The sequence below is a fragment of the Corylus avellana genome, chromosome 4, assembly GCF_965113065.1.
Source record: "Corylus avellana chromosome 4, dhCorAvel1.hap1.2, whole genome shotgun sequence".
NCBI lineage: Eukaryota > Viridiplantae > Streptophyta > Magnoliopsida > Fagales > Betulaceae > Corylus > Corylus avellana.
Window position 1 is genome coordinate 10,499,311 of NC_142493.1, and position 20,645 is coordinate 10,519,955.

The following is a 20,645-nucleotide window of genomic DNA, read 5'->3' on the forward strand; positions in this document are numbered from 1 at the left end:
CCAGCTTTGTATTGACAAAAAGCAGAAGATTTTGACTAGGCAATTTGTGGGGGAGCTAGAGAAAGACATGAAGAATGAGCCGTCAAAGGGTCATCCAAAGGATCAAGAGGAATGGAAGGTTTAGGTCTCAAAACAGTATTAACCTTTTCCTTTCCCTTATTGCTGGCCATTGTGGCACTGCAAGAATTCACGGGTAAGAAAATCAGGTATTGAATTGTTTGAGCCTTAGATGTATTCAATATCAAAATCAAAAACACTCAAAATAGCTTGCCATTTGGTAAAAATCTGTTTTGATGCAATATTTTCAACATCTTTTTTCAAAATATATTTGGCAGATTTACAATCAATACGCAAAAGAAATTTTTGATTGAGCAAATCAAACTGAAATTTAGTAATGCATAAAACAACAGAAAGAATTTCTTTCTTGATAGTACTATAATTAATCTGCGCAGAATTCCAGGATCCAGAATGGAAACGAACAATTTGTTCAACGGATTCTGGGTTAGATCCAGGGGAAACAACTTGTTTCAGAATACCTCCAAAGCCAATTTCAGAGGCGTCAGTATCAACAATTTTGAAAGAATTATCAGAAGGGATGCCTAGACAAGGAAGAGTCTAAGCATGGAGTTTGATTTCTTTGACAAGAGAAGTATGGACGTCAGACCAAGGGGGAGGATTGCCTTGTAACCTTTCAAATAAAGGTTTACAATGTTTTCGCAAATCCTTGTAGAAATCAGCAATATAATTCAAAGAACCAAGAAATCGTTGAAGTTGTGATTTCTCAGTAATGATATCAGGAAATTTGTCAGCAAATTAAATCGCCCTGTCAATAGGACGGATTTGGCCTTTGGAAATATCAAACCCAAGAAATCTGATTTTATCTTGGAAGAGTTTGATCTTTTTGGCAGAAACAACAAGCCCGTTATATCGGATGGTTTCTAGAAACGATTTCAAATGTTTCCAGTGTTCATCGATGGACTTTGAGAAGACAAGGACATCATCAATATAAACAATAGTGAAATGGCTGAATGGGTTGAAAATATCGTTCATGATATTTTGGAACTCACTCGGGGCATTTTTCAAACCAAAAGGCATGACATTCCATTCATAGTGACCCAAAGGGGTAGTAAAGGCCGTTAAACCCAATAGGAAGGATCTGGACTTGCCAAAAACCTGACTTCATATCAAACTTAGAGAAGACTACAACGTCGTTTAGACGGCTGACCAAATCCTTCCTATTGGGGATAGGATACCTAATCCACTCTAACACATCATTGAGGGGCTTATAGTTAATGACTAACCTTGGGGCACCTCGTTCTAACTCAACATTTTTCATGACATAGAAAGCAGCACAGGACCAAGGGGACTTACTCTTACGAATAATACCCTTAGCAAGCAAATCAGCAATTTCTTTTTGACAAAATTCTAAAGTTTCGGCATTCATTTGAATAGGCCTAGCTTTAGTTGGGATTTTGTTTTCATAAAAATCTTTAACATAAGGCAAAGAAACAATATGCTTTTTCATATGCCAAAAAGCATTAGGAAGATCAGAGCAAACAGAATCAACAATCAAGGTATTGAAAGCAGAAATTTTTGATTGCAAAGCTCGTCAGAGAGTTGTTCAGCAATCTTTTTATACCTTAATTCTTGTTTGAGAAAATTGAGTTGTTTATGCTTGGCAGAGACCAGGTTTAAACAACCGTTATCAATTTCAGATTCAGGAGCAAAAGGAAATTTTACTTCAAATCCCATCTTAACAGTTGAGACACCAGTGTCATCAATTGTTATGGGGTAAAGCATGGCAATGAAAGGCAGTCCAAGAATGACTTTATATCAGTCATGTTCTTGACCAAAACAGCAGGAATATGAAAACAGACATTGTTCAATTCATACTTGATGTTCAACTTTTCTCCACTGGCTGAATGCAACCTTTCTGTGGATTTTTCAAAATATTTGCTGGGAATTAATCCTTCTTGGATACAATTCAAATCAGCACCAGAATCAATTAAAGCAATAACATCAAGGGTGAAATCAGGAGAAACAATGATATGCACGTTAGAATGCCATTTGGGAGGAACAACTTTGTTGATTAAATTGACAAAATGAACATTATCAGAGGCAGAGATAGGGAGATGCTTATTCCTTTTTAAATCAACCATATCTTTCCTGATATTACGAATCTCGTATTTTAAATCTGAGATTGTAACTACTTTGGATTTTTGTTTTGAAATTTTTTCCAAAGCGTTTTCAGGAGATGTTTTAGCATTGTTTTGTTCTTCAGATTTGGTCAGAACAGAACAAGTACTATTATGGCTAATCTCATTAGGAGGAGCAGTCTCAAGAAGACAATCTTTCGTAGGATTGAAGGATCCGTCAAAGATCATTTGGAGGTTAGGCTCCATTTCAATCTTATCAAAGTTTTGTTCAAGAATTCTGACGTCAGAATCAGTGAATTCTTGAGGAGAAATTTCAAGATTAGGAGAAGGAACTTTTTTGATGCCAATATCCGGTTTAGAAGAATCGGCACGAGCATGAGTCAAATCAGAAAGCAATTTGTTGACTTTCTCAAGGTTCATTTGAGAAGTCGTTTTCCAACCAGAGATTTAGACAAATCAGGGAGAGAAATCAGGGGTTTTTCAATCTTTGGAGGAGCAGAGGAAACTTTTGAATCAGAAGAGGTAGAGGGAAGTTTCTCTTCGATACGATCCAATTGTTGTCCTAAAATATGCAAAGATTGGGCACAAAAATTATTTTGTTCGATAATTCTCCTATCGTTAGTAATAGGATCCTTATCATCATGGATTTTAAAAGGAGAACTTTTAACAACCATTTTGTTGACATCAATAAGAATGTTTTCAAGAGGAGGATGAGAAGCTTTGATGACAGATTTATCTTCTTTGACAAAATTCTTTTTGACGACGTTCAAGACATTGTCGACAAGAAAATGTTTTTGAAGATAATTAAAGAACAAAATATGTTTTTGGGACTCAATCATCATCTCAGTCCATTTGACCTTGATGAGATCTTGTTCCTTGGAAGAATATTTCTTTTGAAAAGCATGCCGAATGGCATGATTTTCTTTTGACAAAAAATCTTTGGATAAAGCAGGCCAATCAATGACAGAAACGATATCTTTGATTGGGGAGGTAGTGGTGATGACATTACACTGATGAGGAGCAGTGGGAAGAGGAGCATCAAAATCAGAAGCAGAAGGAGAAGTAGATCTACCTTCGTCATCCGTTAGGGGATGATTTCTAGTAGAGTAAAAAGCTGAAGAAACTTGGGAATCGGTAGAAATTCCTTTGAGTTTCAAATCAGGGTTAACATGACAAAGAGGAGGAGAGGCGTTAAGTGACTAATCCACTTCTTTATCACGACGACGAAATCCTTCTGAGGTTGTTGAACTCGCAAAAGAATTCCTTCGTTCATTAACCAACAGAGGCCTTTCAAACAGCGGACGTTCGATCCTGCTGGAAAGTCCTAAATCAGAAAAATTGATTTTGACAGATCCATCCATATATTGTTGGATGTAATCAAGATTAGATGTATCGTTAACTACTCGAGAAGGTTTTGCAACACCTTCCAAAAGCCATTCGTTGGGGAGGTCAATCTCTTCCCAGCGAATCATTTTTGGAATTTTGATATTAGCATTCTGAGTAGAACTTTGAATTAACAAAGTTGATTCACCTGGATTCTTGATCACAGCTTATGGATTCGGATTTGTCTTCATCAATTTATAATAAACAAGATAGATGATAGCAAGGGGTCTGCTACCTTCTTCCATGTTATAACCAGAAGACAAAACATTAAGCGTCAAAGCTTTTAAAATATGCATATCAGACAAAGAAAGAGAGAGATTGGGAAAGACATCAAAATGAACAGGACCAACAAACAAGGACGATTGAATCATTCCAAGTATACTGGTCTTAAAATCAAGAAATCTTGCGTCACGCAAGCAAAGCAAAACAGAAGCATTAATACCAAGTCGAGTCAATGGCTTGACTGCAACTTGAACACAACCAACATGCAAAAACTTATAACCTTTAGCAAGAGAATCGTTAATGAACCTCTTGTTAAACAGGGTTATAGTTTGATCTTTGCCGGTAATAGCAAAGGTTTGTTCGACAGTTTTGACAAAAAATTGAGATTTAAAAGAAGATTTAAACCAAGAAGTAGTGTAAACATCCTTAACGTCCAGCTTAGGGATGTTCCATTTATCAACACATAAATCATTATCAGAATTAACAGAAAAATTTTCATAGTTAACCACGTCCGGTGGCAAACTGGAATTAGAGCTGACAGAAGAATTAGATCTCCACATTTTGACACACAATCTAAACTCAAAGTTACACACTCAGTAGAGTCTTAAAGGATCTCATCCTAGGTACTCACTCACTAGGTAAACTCTCTAAGGATCTCCTTCCTAGACACTAGACTATCCACACATACCCTTGGACGCGAACACTGTCACACATACCCTTGGCTAACGTTCAATCCGTGGTCTCTTCTTCACGCCCTAGACGCCAAACCCAGGCTTAAGAGGGACTTACAGATACCTCGACGACTTATGGTAGCGGGGTGGTGGCAAACTGAACTGACGGGGTGGTAGATTACCGTCTAACAACTAGGATTTCGACACAGAGAAAGGTTATCAGGGGGTAAGCAAAGAGGATAAGAGCAAGACAATACTCAGGGGGCAAAAAGGAGAGCAGGATGTACATCAAGTAGCAAATATATATATATAATTTGATCAAATTTATGAATATTTTTTTTAAAACTTTTTTACAACAACTTTCTGGAAGCAAACACACTAGTACTTTGGTGCAAGTTTTAAAAATATTTTTAAAAAATTGATCGAACATTTGATCATATTACGATCAAACGAACTAATTCACTAAGATCGATCGGATGTTTAATCGATCATTTGATCCTATCACAATCAATCGAACCAATTCACTAGTATCGATCAAAGGATCGATCAGATGTTTGACCGATCATTTGATCTTATCACGATCAATCGAACTAATTCACTATGATCGATCGGAGGATTTGATCGGATATTTGATCGATCATTTGATCCTATCACGATCAATCGAACTAATTCATTAGAATCGATCTCAATCGAACTAATTCATTAGAATTGATCTCAATCGAACTAATTCATTAGGATCGATCAAATGTTTGATCGATCATTTGATCCTATCACGATCAATCAAATTAATTCAGTAGGATCGATCGGATGTTTGATCTATCATGATCAATCAAACAAATTCATTAAGATCGATCAGATGTTTGATCCTATCATGTTCAATCGAACTAATTCATTAGGATTGATCGGATGTTTGATCAAACATTTGATCCTATAACGATCAATCGAACTAATTCACTAGGATCGATCGAATGTTTGATTGAACATTTGACCCTATCACGATCAATCAAACATTTAAATAAGAATAAGAAATAGAAAACTTCAATAATAATATAAAAAAATTAATTTTTCTAAGCATTTTAATTTAATAGGAAAATTTGTTCTATTTAAAAGAAAAAAATAAATATTTATTTTTTATATAAAATAAGAATAGAAAATAGAAAAATAGAAAAAATTCAGCAATAATTAATATAAAAGAAATAATGACATATTATGGAGGTGAATTTTTGGGAAATAAATTTTTTATATTATATATGTAGGGTCAATAACATCGCCCCAATATTTATTTATTAATTTTTTTTTGTTTTATTTTTCAAGGGTCAATAGCGGCGACTTTAAGGTCGCCGCTATTGACCACTCATTAGCGGCGACTTCTAGGGGTCGCCGCTGTTGACCATCAGTAGCGGCGACGTTATCGTCGCCGCTAATGAGTTTTCTAATTTTTTTTAAAAAAATTTTCTCATGTCAATAGCGGCAACCATAAAGTGGCCGCTGTTGACACTCATTAGCGGCGACTTCTAGGGGTCGCCGCTGTTGACCATCAGTAGCGGCGACTTTATCGTTGCCGCTAATGAGTTTTCTAATTTTTATTTTAATTTTTTCTCATCTTAATAGCGGCGACCCTAAAGTCGCCGCTATTGACCACTCATTAGCGGCAACTTTTAGGGGTCGCCGCTGTTGACTATCAGTAGCAGCGACTTTATCGTTGCCGCTAATGAGTTTTCTAATTTTTTTTAAAAAAATTTTTTTCTCATCTCAATAGCGGCGACCCTAAAGTCGCCGCTATTGACCACTCATTAGCGGCGACTTCTAGTGGTTGCCGCTGTTGACCATCAGTAGCGGCGACGTTATCGTCGCCGCTAATGAGTTTTCTAATTTTTTTTTAAAAAATTTTCTCATGTCAATAGCGGCAACCCTAACGTCGCCGCTATTGACCACTCATCAGCGGCGACTTCTAGGGGTCGCCGCTGTTGACCATCATTAGCAGCGACTTCACGGTCGCCGCTGTTTGGGGAATTATTAGCTGCAACCCGTTTCGCCGCTAATGATGCTTAATTGCGGCCACTTTTAGTCGCTGCTATTGTTGTGGCTGCTAAATAATATATTTTTTTGTTTTAAGCGTCCACTATTAGTGGCGACTCAAAAGATGGGTCATTAGCGGCGACTTAAAAAAGTCGCCGCAAATGACTCCTCAATAGCGGCAACTTTTTGGTCGCCGCTATTTGTTTGGTCGCTAAAGACCATATTGCTTGTAGTGAGTGTAAAAGAAGTTTTTTTAAAAAAAAAAAAAAAAAAAAAAAAAAAATTTATTACAACTTTCCACACAAAAAATACTAACAAAAAAACTAGAAACAAATTTTCCTTTATGTCTGTCACATCACCAAATAAAAAAATATATATATAGTCTTTGAAGGTGTCCTGTTTCGTTCCAATTGCTGTTTGGAGCTCATCAAGAGTATTAAAGCAATAAAATTAAGGTTTTATAAGTTGGGTGTTGACATTAATATGTTTAATGGGAGTTAGGTGTTTACTTGGCTTTTGTTTGGTGATAAGATCTCTTATGCTAATTCTCTTCAATGGCCTTTCATACCATGGAAAAGCATTTATTTGTCTTCTATGGCATCAGCGTCACATTATTAATTCTATATCCTATTCATGATTGCCATTGGTCAAAATGGATTTTTTTTTTCCCACTTATAGCTAGGTGTCTCTATATATTATAAGATTGACTTAAAAATGAGGTAACTTCGCTTACTCTTTGAATATTGTCAAGGATTTTATAATTATAATCTTAAATTATCAAAAATTGTAATGTTAGTATCCCATATTTCAGCCCCTTTTAATCCATTAGAATTTTTTATTAAATCCTAACAGAAAATATCAAAATAACTAAAATGCCCCATTTTTAAATTTTTTTTTTTAAAAAAAAAAACTAAACTAAACATTTGTTGACTCTCGTGACCCTCGGCTAGGGTGTTTAGGTTTTTTTATTTTTTTTTATTTTATTTTTTTTTTCTTCAATTTAAAATTTTTTATTTTCTTATGGGAAAAAATGTATTTTTATGAATTATATAAAAGTATACTAGACATTTCTCAAGTTAGCCGTTTGATTTAACACAAAAACTAATGGTAGGGATATCGATATTGTAAATTTTGATAATTTGAGGTTATAATTACAAAATACTTAACAATTCGGAGAATAAATGAAGTTTTGTCTAAAACTATGTACAGATTGTGAAATGGTTTTTTAGAGTCAGTATTGGGTTCACATTCATGGCAGAGAATATTATATAATTTGAAATTTCTTGGAATTTGCATGAGTGGCTAGAGGAAATACAATTGAAGGATGTAAGAAATTGTCAGGCAAATTCATCAAAGCATTGGAAAGACGATTTAGAGACAAAATTATTGAGAATTAGGTGAGCATATATGGATTATGTTTAATAGGTATATGGTCAACTGATCAGCATTTAATCTGACTTCAAGGTTTTTATTTGTTTAACAAAAGACCTCACCTAAATAAAACTACTTAATTACTTAACAATTCAATGTGGAAATTAATCGTTTATTATTCAAAATAGATATAGAATACTCTTTTTTTCCCATTGTTCAGGTTGTGCTGCATATCATCGACATCCATTGTATGATTATATAACATGGTTTCCCATTATCGTGGTGCAATCGAGCATTTTTTTTGGGCTTACGCTTTTAAGATAGATAGTGATTTTAAGTATTGGAGCAAAGGTTTTGAGTTCGAATCTTATTTTCACAATCCACTTCTAATTTTAATTAAATATTCGATGTGCTAAACTTCACTTATTAATATAGAGTTTCAGCCTACAAATGAGAGGAGTGTTACTGTGTTATAATATAAAATAAAGGGAAAAACTTTACAAAACCCTCAAGAATTTTTACTCGTTTTGCATTATCCCCAAAGTTTAAAAACTCTCAATTAAGGGTATCAAACTCTCAATTTCCTTCAATTACCCAATTTTGTTAAGATTTTCCGTTAAATTTTGTCAAAATTCCTAAAATACCCTTATTTTGCTTTTTATATATATATAAAAAAATATTGCAAAGATCTTGCAAATATGTTTTCTTTATAAAAAAAATTAACACACGAAGCTTTACAAATTTTTTATAATTAAATAATTAAATTTATCTATTCTTATAATGTATTTTCACTTCTTGTTGTCATATAAATCTTTGTGTGTATATATATATATATATATATATATATATATATATCAGGTTTTAGAAGACTCAAACTTAGGGGTAGACAGTGAAAGTAATTCTCAAATTGACAGATAAAAAAGCGTTTAATGTTTTTACTCTTCGAAATTTGAATGATGTCTTTCCAAGGCCTTGAAAAGCACCATCAACGAATGCATGCACCCGACCAAATTTCTGATGCGCAGAGGTAAATATAGTCAAAACAGAGAAAAGAAGGCAAAGGTAGAAATTAGGTGGAGTGGAAAATGGACTCATTGTTCAATTTGACTTAAAAATTTAATTATTTACATAAATTAGTCCCAGAAAACTATCAAATTTGGTGTGAAACAATCGATTTCACATGTCCAGGTTCTTTCCTAGCTTCTCTATTTTATAAATACATGTCCTTGTTTCTGAGGACTGACTATTGGAGAAAACCTTCCATGGTCTCTGCAAATTATTTATTATGGACACCTTTTAGACGTTGACTGACATTGTTACAAGTCATTTTATATATATGGTCGATGTGGGACGCTAGCATTCTTGCTACTAGTCATCTACTTTCAAAGCAAGAAATCTGATAAAAGTTTGTCACTTTGAACACAAAAAAATGAACAAGTTTTTAGTTTGCAGTTCTTTGTCCTTTGCAGCTACATCGCAGCTTGGGATTGTTCGGGCCAGGTACTGCCATTGCTTATAAAAGAACTTATCATCTGCTCTGCTTTTACTGTTTTCTGATACTGTACTGATTATTACAGTCTGAGGGTCCAAGAGGATGGAGTTGTTCATGGTAAGCACATATATTGTGTTTTTCAAAAGCCATCTTCCATAATTTGTTTCCTTTTTAGGTTCTTAATTTCATTGTGATTCTTTAGCTTTAAATTCTCATCAATGATAAAAGTTGCTGCAGTCGCAGGTCACTGTACCAAGGTGCCCCGCAATGTTAACATGGAGAAATTGCAGAATCACTATTTATTCTCTGAGGTGCCTTGGTTTCTTCTTTGATATCTACATGTGAAATTGTTTGGCTGATTTTTGAGGAAAACTACCTTTTTCTTTTCTTGGTTTCCTAGTGTCAGTTAAATCTAAGGTCTAAGGTGGCAATTCGCGTTCATGTGTCGAGTTCGGGTCATGTCAAGGCATGGGAACAAGACTATATGATCAACCATAACTCGACTCATTTAATTAAATTGGTCAAACATCTTTACCTCAACCTTTAATTTTGTATTGAGTTCATGTCGAATTTACAGGTTATGTCAAAAATTGCAAATTATTATGTCGCGTATCAAGTTCTGGTCATGTTGTGTCGATGTATAATTATAAGACTATATGAGTCAATCATAACCCAACCCATTTAATTAAATGGGTCAAACTCTTTTACCATAACCCTTTAATTTCGTGTTGAGGCCGTGTCGGGTTTGCGGGTCATGTCAAAAATTGTCAGCCCTACTTAAATAACTACTTGTCCCAAAAATTTAAGTTATTAGGAAAAGTTAAATTTAATGAGGCTCAATACGTAAATTATTAAGTTGAAATGAGTCGAATTGACGTAATTAATATTTGAAGTTAGAACCTTTGATTCTAATATCATGTTAAATTATAATTTTTTAAAAAAATTTATATCATTAAAATAGATAAATTTAATAATTTAATCTTCAATGACAATGTATAAGATTGTGGACATCATAGATAGTTGCTCATGTGTTTGTAACTACATATTCTACATATGATTCAGATTTCCAGGCGCGAAGCTCAACACATTGAGAAGTATCCAAATGCAAAAGTGATAAGCCTTGGGATTGGTGATACCACACAGCCTCTGCCAGAAATCATAGCGTCAAGCATGGCCAAAGTATTTTAACTCTAATATCTATTAATTTGTTTTGCATGTCATGCTTATGCAATATTCTTGAAAAGTTGGAGAATATTATTCCAAACTTGCCAACATGTCCATATCTGTCTAGCTTGAACGTTTTTTTTTTTTTTTTTTTTTTTTATTGTATTATTAATATATTAGCATCTAACATGCATATTATATATGGATGTCCACACAAAAGCACATATGTATGTGTACAAAATAATAGATAATTTACAAATTAGATAAGAAAAGGTTGAGTTATTCGATCAAAATGCTACATATAATTTACTAAGTTTGTAAGCATGGTGTTTTTAACCTAAAAAGATATAAACAGATAACAGTATGATTTGGGACATTGGATACAAAAGAAATCCTATTTGATTTAGATTTTTCGTAATTCTTTTATGCTTATATATTATATAAGCATTCTAGGAATACATTAAAAAGACGCTTGTCAGTATCTTAAATTGTTACTTGTCGCAATTCTAAATTATTCTCTTAAAAACGACTGATTTTAAGGTGTTATAATTCCATTGATTCTATTGTGTTAGAAAATAGAACTTATATATATATATATTTCACAAACTGACATGTGTGACACTTAGATATATCAAACTATTATTTTGTGTTAAAAAGGTCACTCCGTTAGGGTTGACCATTAAAATGGATGGAAAAACCAAAATTGATCAAAATCTTATGAAAATCTTATGAAAATACCCTAAAACCATTAAACAACCAAATTTGCCCTTTATAATTATTAGCTATAAAAAAAAATAACTAAAATAAATAAATCAAAAAATAAAATCAAAACGTCTATTAATAATAAATAACATAAAAAAAACTAAATCAAAAAAATAATTTTTTTAAGGTTTTTTTTTTTTTTTTTTTACTAATTAATAATTATAAAGGGATTTGGTTTTTCAATGGTCATAGTGAGGCTACTTTTGGAAGATTTTGGTCAAATTTAGCTTTTTCGTCAATTCTAATGGTAAACCCTAACGTAGTGACCTTTTCGCCACAAAATAATAGTTATATGTGTCAAAGTGTCATACGTATCAGTTTATGGTTTTTTTTTTTTTTTCTCTCTTTTTTTTTTTTATCAAATAATCCATAGTTCATAGGGCTTAAGTGTATTTAACCCATAAACATATATACTAATCAAAATTTTTAATATAGCCCTAGTGACGATAAGGATATATTGTTAGGGTACTGACGCCAAATAGAACTAGAATTGTTCGGACAACTAATGTATAATAACAAACAAAAACTAAAGATTGAAGGTTATAAAGATAACTCATGAAGAGAGAAAATAATTATTAGAGAAGAAAAAAACCCTAGTCGCCCCAAAGAACATAGAGAATAGCTTTGAAAGAATAAAATTTGATTAGTACTTCAAAATTGATTTGAAAATTAATAGTGCTAAATATACTTAAACCCCTTGAACTATTTGTCGGTTTCAAAAAAGTCACATAAACTAACAGGTGTAGTTTGGCAACAGGGATGTCGTAGACACTGTTCATCATTTGACCGATTGACCATCAACTTTGAAATTTCAGCCTCAAAATGTCACACGATTTTGACCATATTGCCCCTGCGCTCCATCCTTCACTTATTGTATTTTTTTTCCTGAAAATCCCCAAAGCACTCCCCCCCGGCACTCCATCCAATTCTTCTTCTTTCTTCTTCTTCTTCAGCTCCATTGCTCAAATCCCAAATGAACCTTTTAAAACCCCACAAATTCCCACTCAATCCCTTCCTCTGTTTCCTTCTCATATTCATCGCCAACACGCCGACTACTACCTCCGACTCTCTGGTCGGAGACCGAAACTCAAACCCCGAAGTCCTGTACACCCAGCCCCATTAGTCCCCATTAGTCCCCATTAGTTCTCGAGTCCCCATTAGCCCCCAAAACCTCCTTCTTATCCTCGTCTATTAACACCTCCAATATCCTCCAGCTCAGCACCGGATTCTTCTCCGGTGGCGGCCGGATTTTCAACCGAACCACCACCGATACCCTGAGAACTCTCTCATTCATCCCCTACGATTTGCAGAAGACCGTCTCCGCGGCGGAGGCAGGAGAGGAACTCGGGTGCGGCATCGTATTGGAAGAGGCAGCGGGCGGAGGAGACGCTATAGAGGGAGAGAGTGGAGGGGTCGTTGATGGCTGCAAGGAGATAGGAGTCGGGCTTGGACCCAGCAGAGGTCCTGGATGTCGGGTTTCGATGCGTCTCGAACCAGAGAAGCGGGGATCGGGCACAGAAATCGAGGATGCAGATGCGTCCCTGGCGGTCGGCGGCAGCGAGGAGGAGATGGGACGATAAGGGCTCCATGGAGAGGAGGTCGCGGCGGAGGGGGAGAGGAGTCCAACGAACAAAGGTGACGAATGGCGAGAGGGAATTGCAGTTGGAGGGGCTGGGAGAGGGGAGGGGGATAGTGGAAATGAGCTAGAGAGAGCGACGACGGATATGGAGCTGCCGGCGGCGAAGGCCAGGAGGCCCGAGGGGCTTAGGTCCGCCAATCCAAAGTTGTTGCGGCTCGGCGGCCCCGGGAGCATGCAGTCCCACGAGTCTAGGCCTGCTGCTCCGGCTGTTGCCGGTGCTCCTCTTGGGCTCGACATTGCCGCTTTTTTTGTCGCCGTCGCAATTCTTAGTGTACAGAGATCTCTCTGACGGTTGGGAGAGGTTTTTATTTTATTTTATTTGGTCTGACTTTTCCCTCCGGGGGAACTTCCGGTATGATCGCTGGGTTGTGTGTTCAATGGTTGGTTTTTTACTTTGGAAAATGCATTCACTCAGACACAAGAGCGCTCGCTTTTACGAGTTGTGCGCTGGGATTTTTTTGGAGAAACAATTGAAGGGTAATACAGTAAATGCACGTCAGGGAAAGGAGTCACAATTTTGATTGAACAGTGTCTAGGCTGCGTGGGGCTTTTGCCAAACACCACCTTAGATACATCAAACTATAATTTTGTTGCAATTAATTAAGCCACTTTCTGTGGGGGCTACCAGGTCATGTATTACTAGATTGTATTCAAAGTCTCCATCTTCCTCTTCTTACCAACCTAAACCAAACTATTTAGCATATGAAGCTGTGGAATGACTGAGAAAATGTTATTAATGCTGTTGAAATTTCAATCTCTCTCTCTTTCTTCTCTGTGCTTTTTCTTAAACCAAAAACCATTAATGTCATTATGATTTTTTCATTATTTTTCTATAAAATTAAACGTCCAGTAACTTCATATTTTACAGTATGCACAAGCCCTTTCAACACCTGAAGGTTATAGAGGGTATGGACCTGAGCAAGGCAACAAGGTATCATTGTATTTCTTTCATCATTAACTCTGTTATGCTTTACATAGAACTTCATGCTTAGCTGAATATTAATGTATTGGATTTCTATTATATCATTTTCTAAAATTGTAACATGGTTAGCTATAAATACCTATAACCATTTTAAATAGAAGCTAAATGACAAAGACAATGTTCGAAGTCAGGACTTTTGTTCTATTACCATGTTAATCACAAATTATTAAGCTAATAGAAGAATTATTAATTTAATCATTATTTAATATTCTAACACTGTATTTATATAACAGGACTTGAGGAAGGCAATTGCTGAAGTATTCTACCAAGATGTACTGGTAAAAGATACAGAAGTTTTTGTGACAGATGGCTCACAGTGTGATATTTCTCGGCTTCAGGTATTCAAATTGATCGTTTGTGTGTATTTTCCTTTCCCTTTATCATGTGGTTGGTTTGTGGGTATTTTCCTTTTCCTTCTTCACATGGGTGGTTGACTTTACTCACCTTTGATAATTATGTTAATCTGCAACATAAGGGAGATCTGCATATTTTTATTATAATAAGGGGACCACATGTCCCTTTTGGGAAGGAGACGTGTCAGTAAAAATGTATGGACATTTTCCCTGCTCAAACGTTCCTAATTTTTATTCAAGTCACTATACTTGAAGACATTTGCAAAATGTCACTATTTGAACATCCCTAATGAAGTAGAGACATTTTTTGGGCTTAAAATGTCACATTCCACGGTCACTATTTTGCCTAATTTTTGTAGAATTAAGCTTGTTTTACTTCACAAATACTGACTCATGTTTTCTTCTCCCTTTGCAGATGCTTCTGGGTTCCAATGTGACAGTAGCTGTCCAGGATCCATCTTTTCCGGTGACATTATCATCATGCTTATTTATTTTCTTTTATTAGTTTGTCTTGACTAATTGAACTGCACATGTTACTAACAAAAGACCAACATCCTCTGTTAATTAAAATCAAACCAAATATGAGATTGAGATACTGGTTGGCTACACAGGCATTATAAATTATTTCTTCAATATAGTAGCTGACCATCATTAATGATGTTCTTTACAATAATTGACTGCTTTAGTTTCTTCATACACATTGTAATGATACAAGTGCTAGCTGTCTTTTCAAAACCATTAGTCAATTTCAAATTTTCTTAAAATCATTTATAAAGTTCAGTTTTACTTGGGGTCTATTTGGGATTACGTTTGAGATGCCTAAAAGTGTTTTTAACACTCAAAAAGTCTATTTGAAGAAAAAAGTACTCGTTTGGTAAAAAAAATTAAAAGCATTTTTAAGTGTCTAAAAAGTCTAAACATGGTTAAAACGCATTTGGCAAAAGCTTAAAAATGAAGCTTTTGTCAAAAAATGTTTTTTGACTTAAAAGCTTTATTTCTCAAACACAATATCAAACAAGCTCTTAATAAGTAAGCAATGTAAGACTTAGCACCTATATAAACCAGTCACTCAATGTTAACTACCCATCTTCTCAATATGGGACCGAGGTGTTAACGCACGTGTTTTTTGGTTTCCAAACTATTGCTAAAAGGTTAATTTCTCATGTCACTTCTCTCTCATTCTTTTGCTATGATTTTGTTTCATATATATATTGAATCTGTAGATTATATATACAACTGTCACAATAGAGTTTATGATGGAAAATGTTTCTCAACAGGCTTATGTAGATTCAAGTGTCATAATTGGTCAGGCTGGTGATTTCAAAGGTGGAGCTCGGAAGTGTGGAAACATTGAATACATGAAATGTTCTCCTCAAAATAATTTCTTCCCTGACTTAGAATATGCTTCAAGAGCAGATATTATCTTCTTTTGCTCTCCCAACAATCCCACTGGTCATGCAGCAACATGGAAGCAATTGAAGAAACTTGTGGATTTTGCTAGGGATAATGGATCAATTATAATATTCGACTCTGCCTATGCGTCTTATGTCATGGATGACAGTCCTCGGTCAATCTTTGAAATTCCTGGTGCCAGAGAGGTAAATATTTGCTTGTCTTCAAACATGAAAAGAAAGGATTATCATACCCCGACCAGTAATACTATTTAGTAGACTGTTATACGGCTGTCATATAGCTTGATGATGTCGCAGTAAAAATTAACCTTTGAATCAATATATATTTAAAAAACAAAATTATTTTTATTGTTACATCATTCTAATTGTATGTCAGTAGTATAACAATCCGCTAAATAGTATTACTCTACCCTTAACTTAAATAATACTACATACTACACTTCCATCACATCCCTATACCAGTACTGGGCGATGCACAGTACCCATGCATCTACCTTGGATCAGACCTCATACGCTACAAAAATCTGGCTCATTAGCCACCAAATTATTAGCGGTGACAAATAAAAGTTGCCGCTAATACTGGTATATTAGCAGCAACTTTTGTGTCGCACCTAATCTTAGACACAAAAAAAAAAAAAGGGGAAAAAAATTAATATTAGGGTTGACTTTTAAGTGCTAATGAAGGAAAAGTAAAAAATTGAAGTGTTAATGGGCGCTATCTGCACATCAGCCCAATGGAATGAAGGTATTGTATGTAGCATTACTCAATACATAATGTATTAATTTTCTTCCTAAAAAGTTAATAGGATCTCAATGTTTCTCGAATGTGCTTATGAGATTTTCTTTCCCTCTTTCAAGGTTGCAATTGAAGTTTCATCTTTCTCCAAGTTTGCTGGGTTCACTGGTGTCCGTCTTGGTTGGACAGTAGTCCCTGATGAACTCTTATTTTCAAATGGGTTTCCTGTCATAAATGACTTTGATCGCATTATTTGCACTTGCTTTAACGGAGCCTCCAATATAGCTCAGGCTGGTGGACTTGCCTGTCTTTCCTCAGAGGGTATGAAGGTACGTTACTGTATGAACACAAATATAAAATAGGAAATGAAATGTTCTTAAATTCCGTTATTGAGTGTTTTCATTATGAAATTAGTTGCTCCCACCAATTTTTTTGAATTAGGATGCACCGAGTTACAACAAATATTTATGCAAGATACAATAAATCTCAAAAATCATATGTAGTTTGGTTGCGTTTTGTATAAAACGAATCCGAATTAGAACGTTAATTCTTAGATTTTCTATTTTAACAAGATAGAGACTCAAATTTGAAATTAAACTACATAAGGTTTTGATATAGCCAGACGAAGAGATAATTTTATGTGTAATAAAACTAGTATGCAGTGGACTCTTTGTAGTTGTAAATCAGCCATTTTCACGTCGAGAATAACTTCAATTAAGTTGTGGTGTAAACAAGGTGTTTTGCACCTTCAAATAGAAAGCAAACATCTCAGCTTGGAACACCAAAAAATAATATAACTATTCACACCAAATAATTTTTCTTTTCTTAACAAAATATTTTATAGATAAAATACTCATTGACAAAACCACTAAACCATCATCTTGGTTGGTTTTTGAAACTTCGGTATTGGGCCTTATAGATAGGTGGTGGGTGTTTGACGTTTGATTAGAATGAATAGAAAAGTCAATGAAATTTATTTGAATTAAAGATACTGTATTTTCATCTCCATTGCATTTGATGTTTTTACCTGATGAATCAAATTTATATTGAAGACCCTAAAAAAAGGTCTTACACCATATCCTCATAGAAGAGACTCTCATTAATGTCTGTTGATTAACGTACATGATTAACTGTCTCAAGTCTTAACTCTTTAGAAACCCTTAGGCCTTGTTTGGGAAGCAAGATTTTCCAACTCAATCTCAAATTTTTTTCTAAATTCAAGTTTGGCAATTTTTTAAACTCAATTCAACTCAACTCAAAAAATTTCAACTTAACTCAAAAATTTTCAACCCAATTAATAAAAATTATAAATAAAGATTGAAAAAATAAATAAATAAATAAATTTAGGGTAGCCGAAACACCCCAGGTGGTGGCTGGGCCACCCCAAGCCCAACTGGGGTGGTCCGACCACCCCTTAATATTTTATTATTTTTTTAAACTTCTTATTATTATTTTTTAATTAAATTTAAAATATATGTAATATTTTATTATTATTTCTATCAATGGGACATATGTTTCATTTATGACCTTAGAGAGATCCTAATTATTAATTGGATATTCTCCAATCCAAAATGGATCGGAGAAAATCCTCAACTGTGTTTGACCCACATTCTTTCGTGAGCCATAGGTCGAATAATGAAGGTTGTTGAGAGATGACAATTTTCAATCATATTTGCTTTAACAAAAGGGACATATATAGCGATCTGACATCATATGGAGACATAATTAATGTCGTTGGAAAGCTCATTTAGAGGGTTACAAAGTCATATTTCATTAAGTTTTTCTAATTCAAATGTTTACTGAGTTAAAATAGATCGTAAAAAGAAAATTGAAAAGCCGTACAAAATTGCTCGTATGTTGTTTATGTTTGAACAAGCTTTAAAACGAGTTGACAAAATAGCTCGTTCAATAACTCATATGAAGTTGGGTTCGAATGAGTTATTCATAGATGCACTCGTTTAAAGTTGGGTTAGAACGAGTTGCTGTGTGAATTGACAATCCATGTAAGAATACGAGGAAACCATAGTTAGGTTCGAAAGAGCCTCTTACACGTTCAGACAAGCTCCAATAAATTTTTGTAAACAAACTTTTATTTGAGCGTTTTCTTAAGTTCAGGAGTCTAGGTAGTATAAATATATGTAATGGCTATCTATAGCCTTAATTTATTATGTTATTTTGACCAGTGATCAATGAAAAACACTTTTAAGAGTGGTTTTCTTTTCTATCCACATTAAATCCTTGATTGAGTATTAGTTTTAAGAAGAGTTGTGATTCTTATCTTGTTTGTCTTGGCAAACTAATCACTACACACTGCATTAATTGATATCAAAGTCAAGTTGAACTGCATCAATTATTTAATTGTTGATGGAGATCTTGTGGGCTAAACAACAAAAAAATTCGTCCAAAGCGCGTTAACTAGCAGAGCAGAAACGTTAATAATTACTAATCTTAACTATCGGCAAATATATCAAGGATTTAATGTGGATAGAAAAGAAAACCACTCTTAAAAGTGTTTTTCATTGATAACTGGTCAAAATAACATAATAAATTAAGGCTATAGCCATTACATATATTTATACTACCTAGACTCTTGACCCTAAGAAAACGCTCAAATAAAAGTTTGTTTACAAAAATTTATTGGAGCTTGTCTGAATGTATAAGAGGCTCTTTCGAACCTAACTATGGTTTCCTCGTATTCTTACATGAATTCTCAATTCACACAGCAGTTCGTTCTAACCTAACTTTAAACGAGTGCATCTATGAATAACTCATTCGAACCCAACTTCATATGAGTTATTGAACGAGCTATTTTGTCAACTCGTTTTAAAGCTTGTTCAATCATAAACAACAGACGAGCAATTTTATACGGCTTTTCAATTTTCTTTTTACGGTCTATTTTAACTTAGTAAACATTTGAATTAGAAAAACTTAATGAAATATGACTTTGTAACCCTCTAAATGAGCTTTCCAACGCCATTAATTATGTCCCCATATAATGTCAGATCGCTATATATGTCCCTTTTGTTAAAGCAAATATGATTGAAAATTGTCCTCTATCAACAACCTTCATTATTCGACCTATGGCCCACGAAGGAATGTGGGTCAAACACGGTAGAGGATTTTCTCCCGTCCATTTTGGATTGGAGAATATCCAATTAATAATTAGGATCTCTCTAGAGAGATCCTAAGGCCATAAATGAAACATATGTCTCATTGATAGAAATAATAATAAAATATTCTATATATTTTAAATTTAATTAAAAAAATAATAATAAGAAGTTTAAAAAAAATAATAAAATATTAAGGGGCGGTCGGACCACCCCAGTTGGGCTTGGGGTGGCCCAGCCACCACCTGGGGTGTTTCGGCTACCCTAATTTTTTTTTTTTTTTTTTCAATCTTTGTTTATAATTTTTATTAATTGGGATGAAAATTTTTGAGTTAAGTTGAAATTTTTTGAGTTGAGTTGAATTGAGTTTAAAAAATTGCCAAACATGAATTTAGAAAAAATTTCAGTTTGAGTTGGAAAATCTTGCTTCCCAAACAAGGCCTTACTATTTTGTTGACCCAAAAAAAAGATTTCCTCGCCAAATTAAGTCTCTCTCTCTCTCTCTCTCTCTCTCACACACATTCAGGCTGCAGAGTCCCTGGTTCACTACTACATGGATAATGCAAAAATTCTGGTTGAAACTTTCACTTCTCTTGGTTTAGAAGTATATGGCGGTGCAAATGCCCCCTATGTGTGGGTACGTTTTCCAGGCAAAAAATCTTGGGATGTATTTTCTGAGATTCTTGAGAAGACTGACATAATCACTGTTCCAGGCTCTGGATTTGGTCCAGGCGGTGAAGGGTACATAAGATTTAGTGCTTATGGCAACAGAAAGTGTATCCTTGAGGCTTCAAAGAGGATGAAAAGCCTTTTTTCATGAGCAAAATGTTTCATTGTTTTTCCTCCCTCTGGCAGTTTGCAGTTACTTGTAGATGAAGCAACAGTAACGTTATTTCTCTGCAGAATATGATTAATGTGTAATAATAAATTCAATAGACTCATATTTTATGTCAAGCTTGCAACTACTATAAGCTATCAATTTATGGTCATACTTATTACGAGACAGATCATGAGAACATGTCCACCAGGTGTTGTCAGCCTCCAGATTATTGTTGTACGTTTCTTGTTGATGGTCGGTTGTTGGTATTATTTATTTTTTATTTTTAAGAAGAGATAATAGTAAAACAATTGAAGAGGTACAATAATGTTGTTTTCCATACTTGAATGGCTCTTAGA

General features: G+C 34.5%; 1 protein-coding gene across 1 annotated transcript; it reads left to right on the forward strand.

The window, feature by feature from the left end:
• Window positions 1–9,574: 9,574 nt before the first annotated feature.
• On the forward strand, window positions 9,575–20,465 carry LOC132178970 (aminotransferase ALD1, chloroplastic-like). The gene is made up of 8 exons (XM_059591567.2): window positions 9,575–9,625; window positions 10,377–10,493; window positions 13,748–13,810; window positions 14,095–14,199; window positions 14,630–14,680; window positions 15,492–15,812; window positions 16,485–16,691; window positions 19,996–20,465. Exons 1-8 carry the CDS (start codon window positions 9,590–9,592, stop codon window positions 20,287–20,289), a joined length of 1,194 nt encoding a protein of 397 aa, XP_059447550.2. The 5' UTR covers window positions 9,575–9,589; the 3' UTR covers window positions 20,290–20,465.
• The last annotated feature ends 180 nt before the right edge of the window (window positions 20,466–20,645 follow it).

Coding starts and splice junctions, on each gene's coding strand:
- LOC132178970 (XM_059591567.2), top strand. CDS start 9,590: ATGGAGAAATTGCAGAATCACTATTTATTCTCTGAG. Junction 9,626..10,376: donor ATCACTATTTATTCTCTGAG/GTGCCTTGGTTT, acceptor CATATGATTCAG/ATTTCCAGGCGCGAAGCTCA. Junction 15,813..16,484: donor AAATTCCTGGTGCCAGAGAG/GTAAATATTTGC, acceptor CCCTCTTTCAAG/GTTGCAATTGAAGTTTCATC.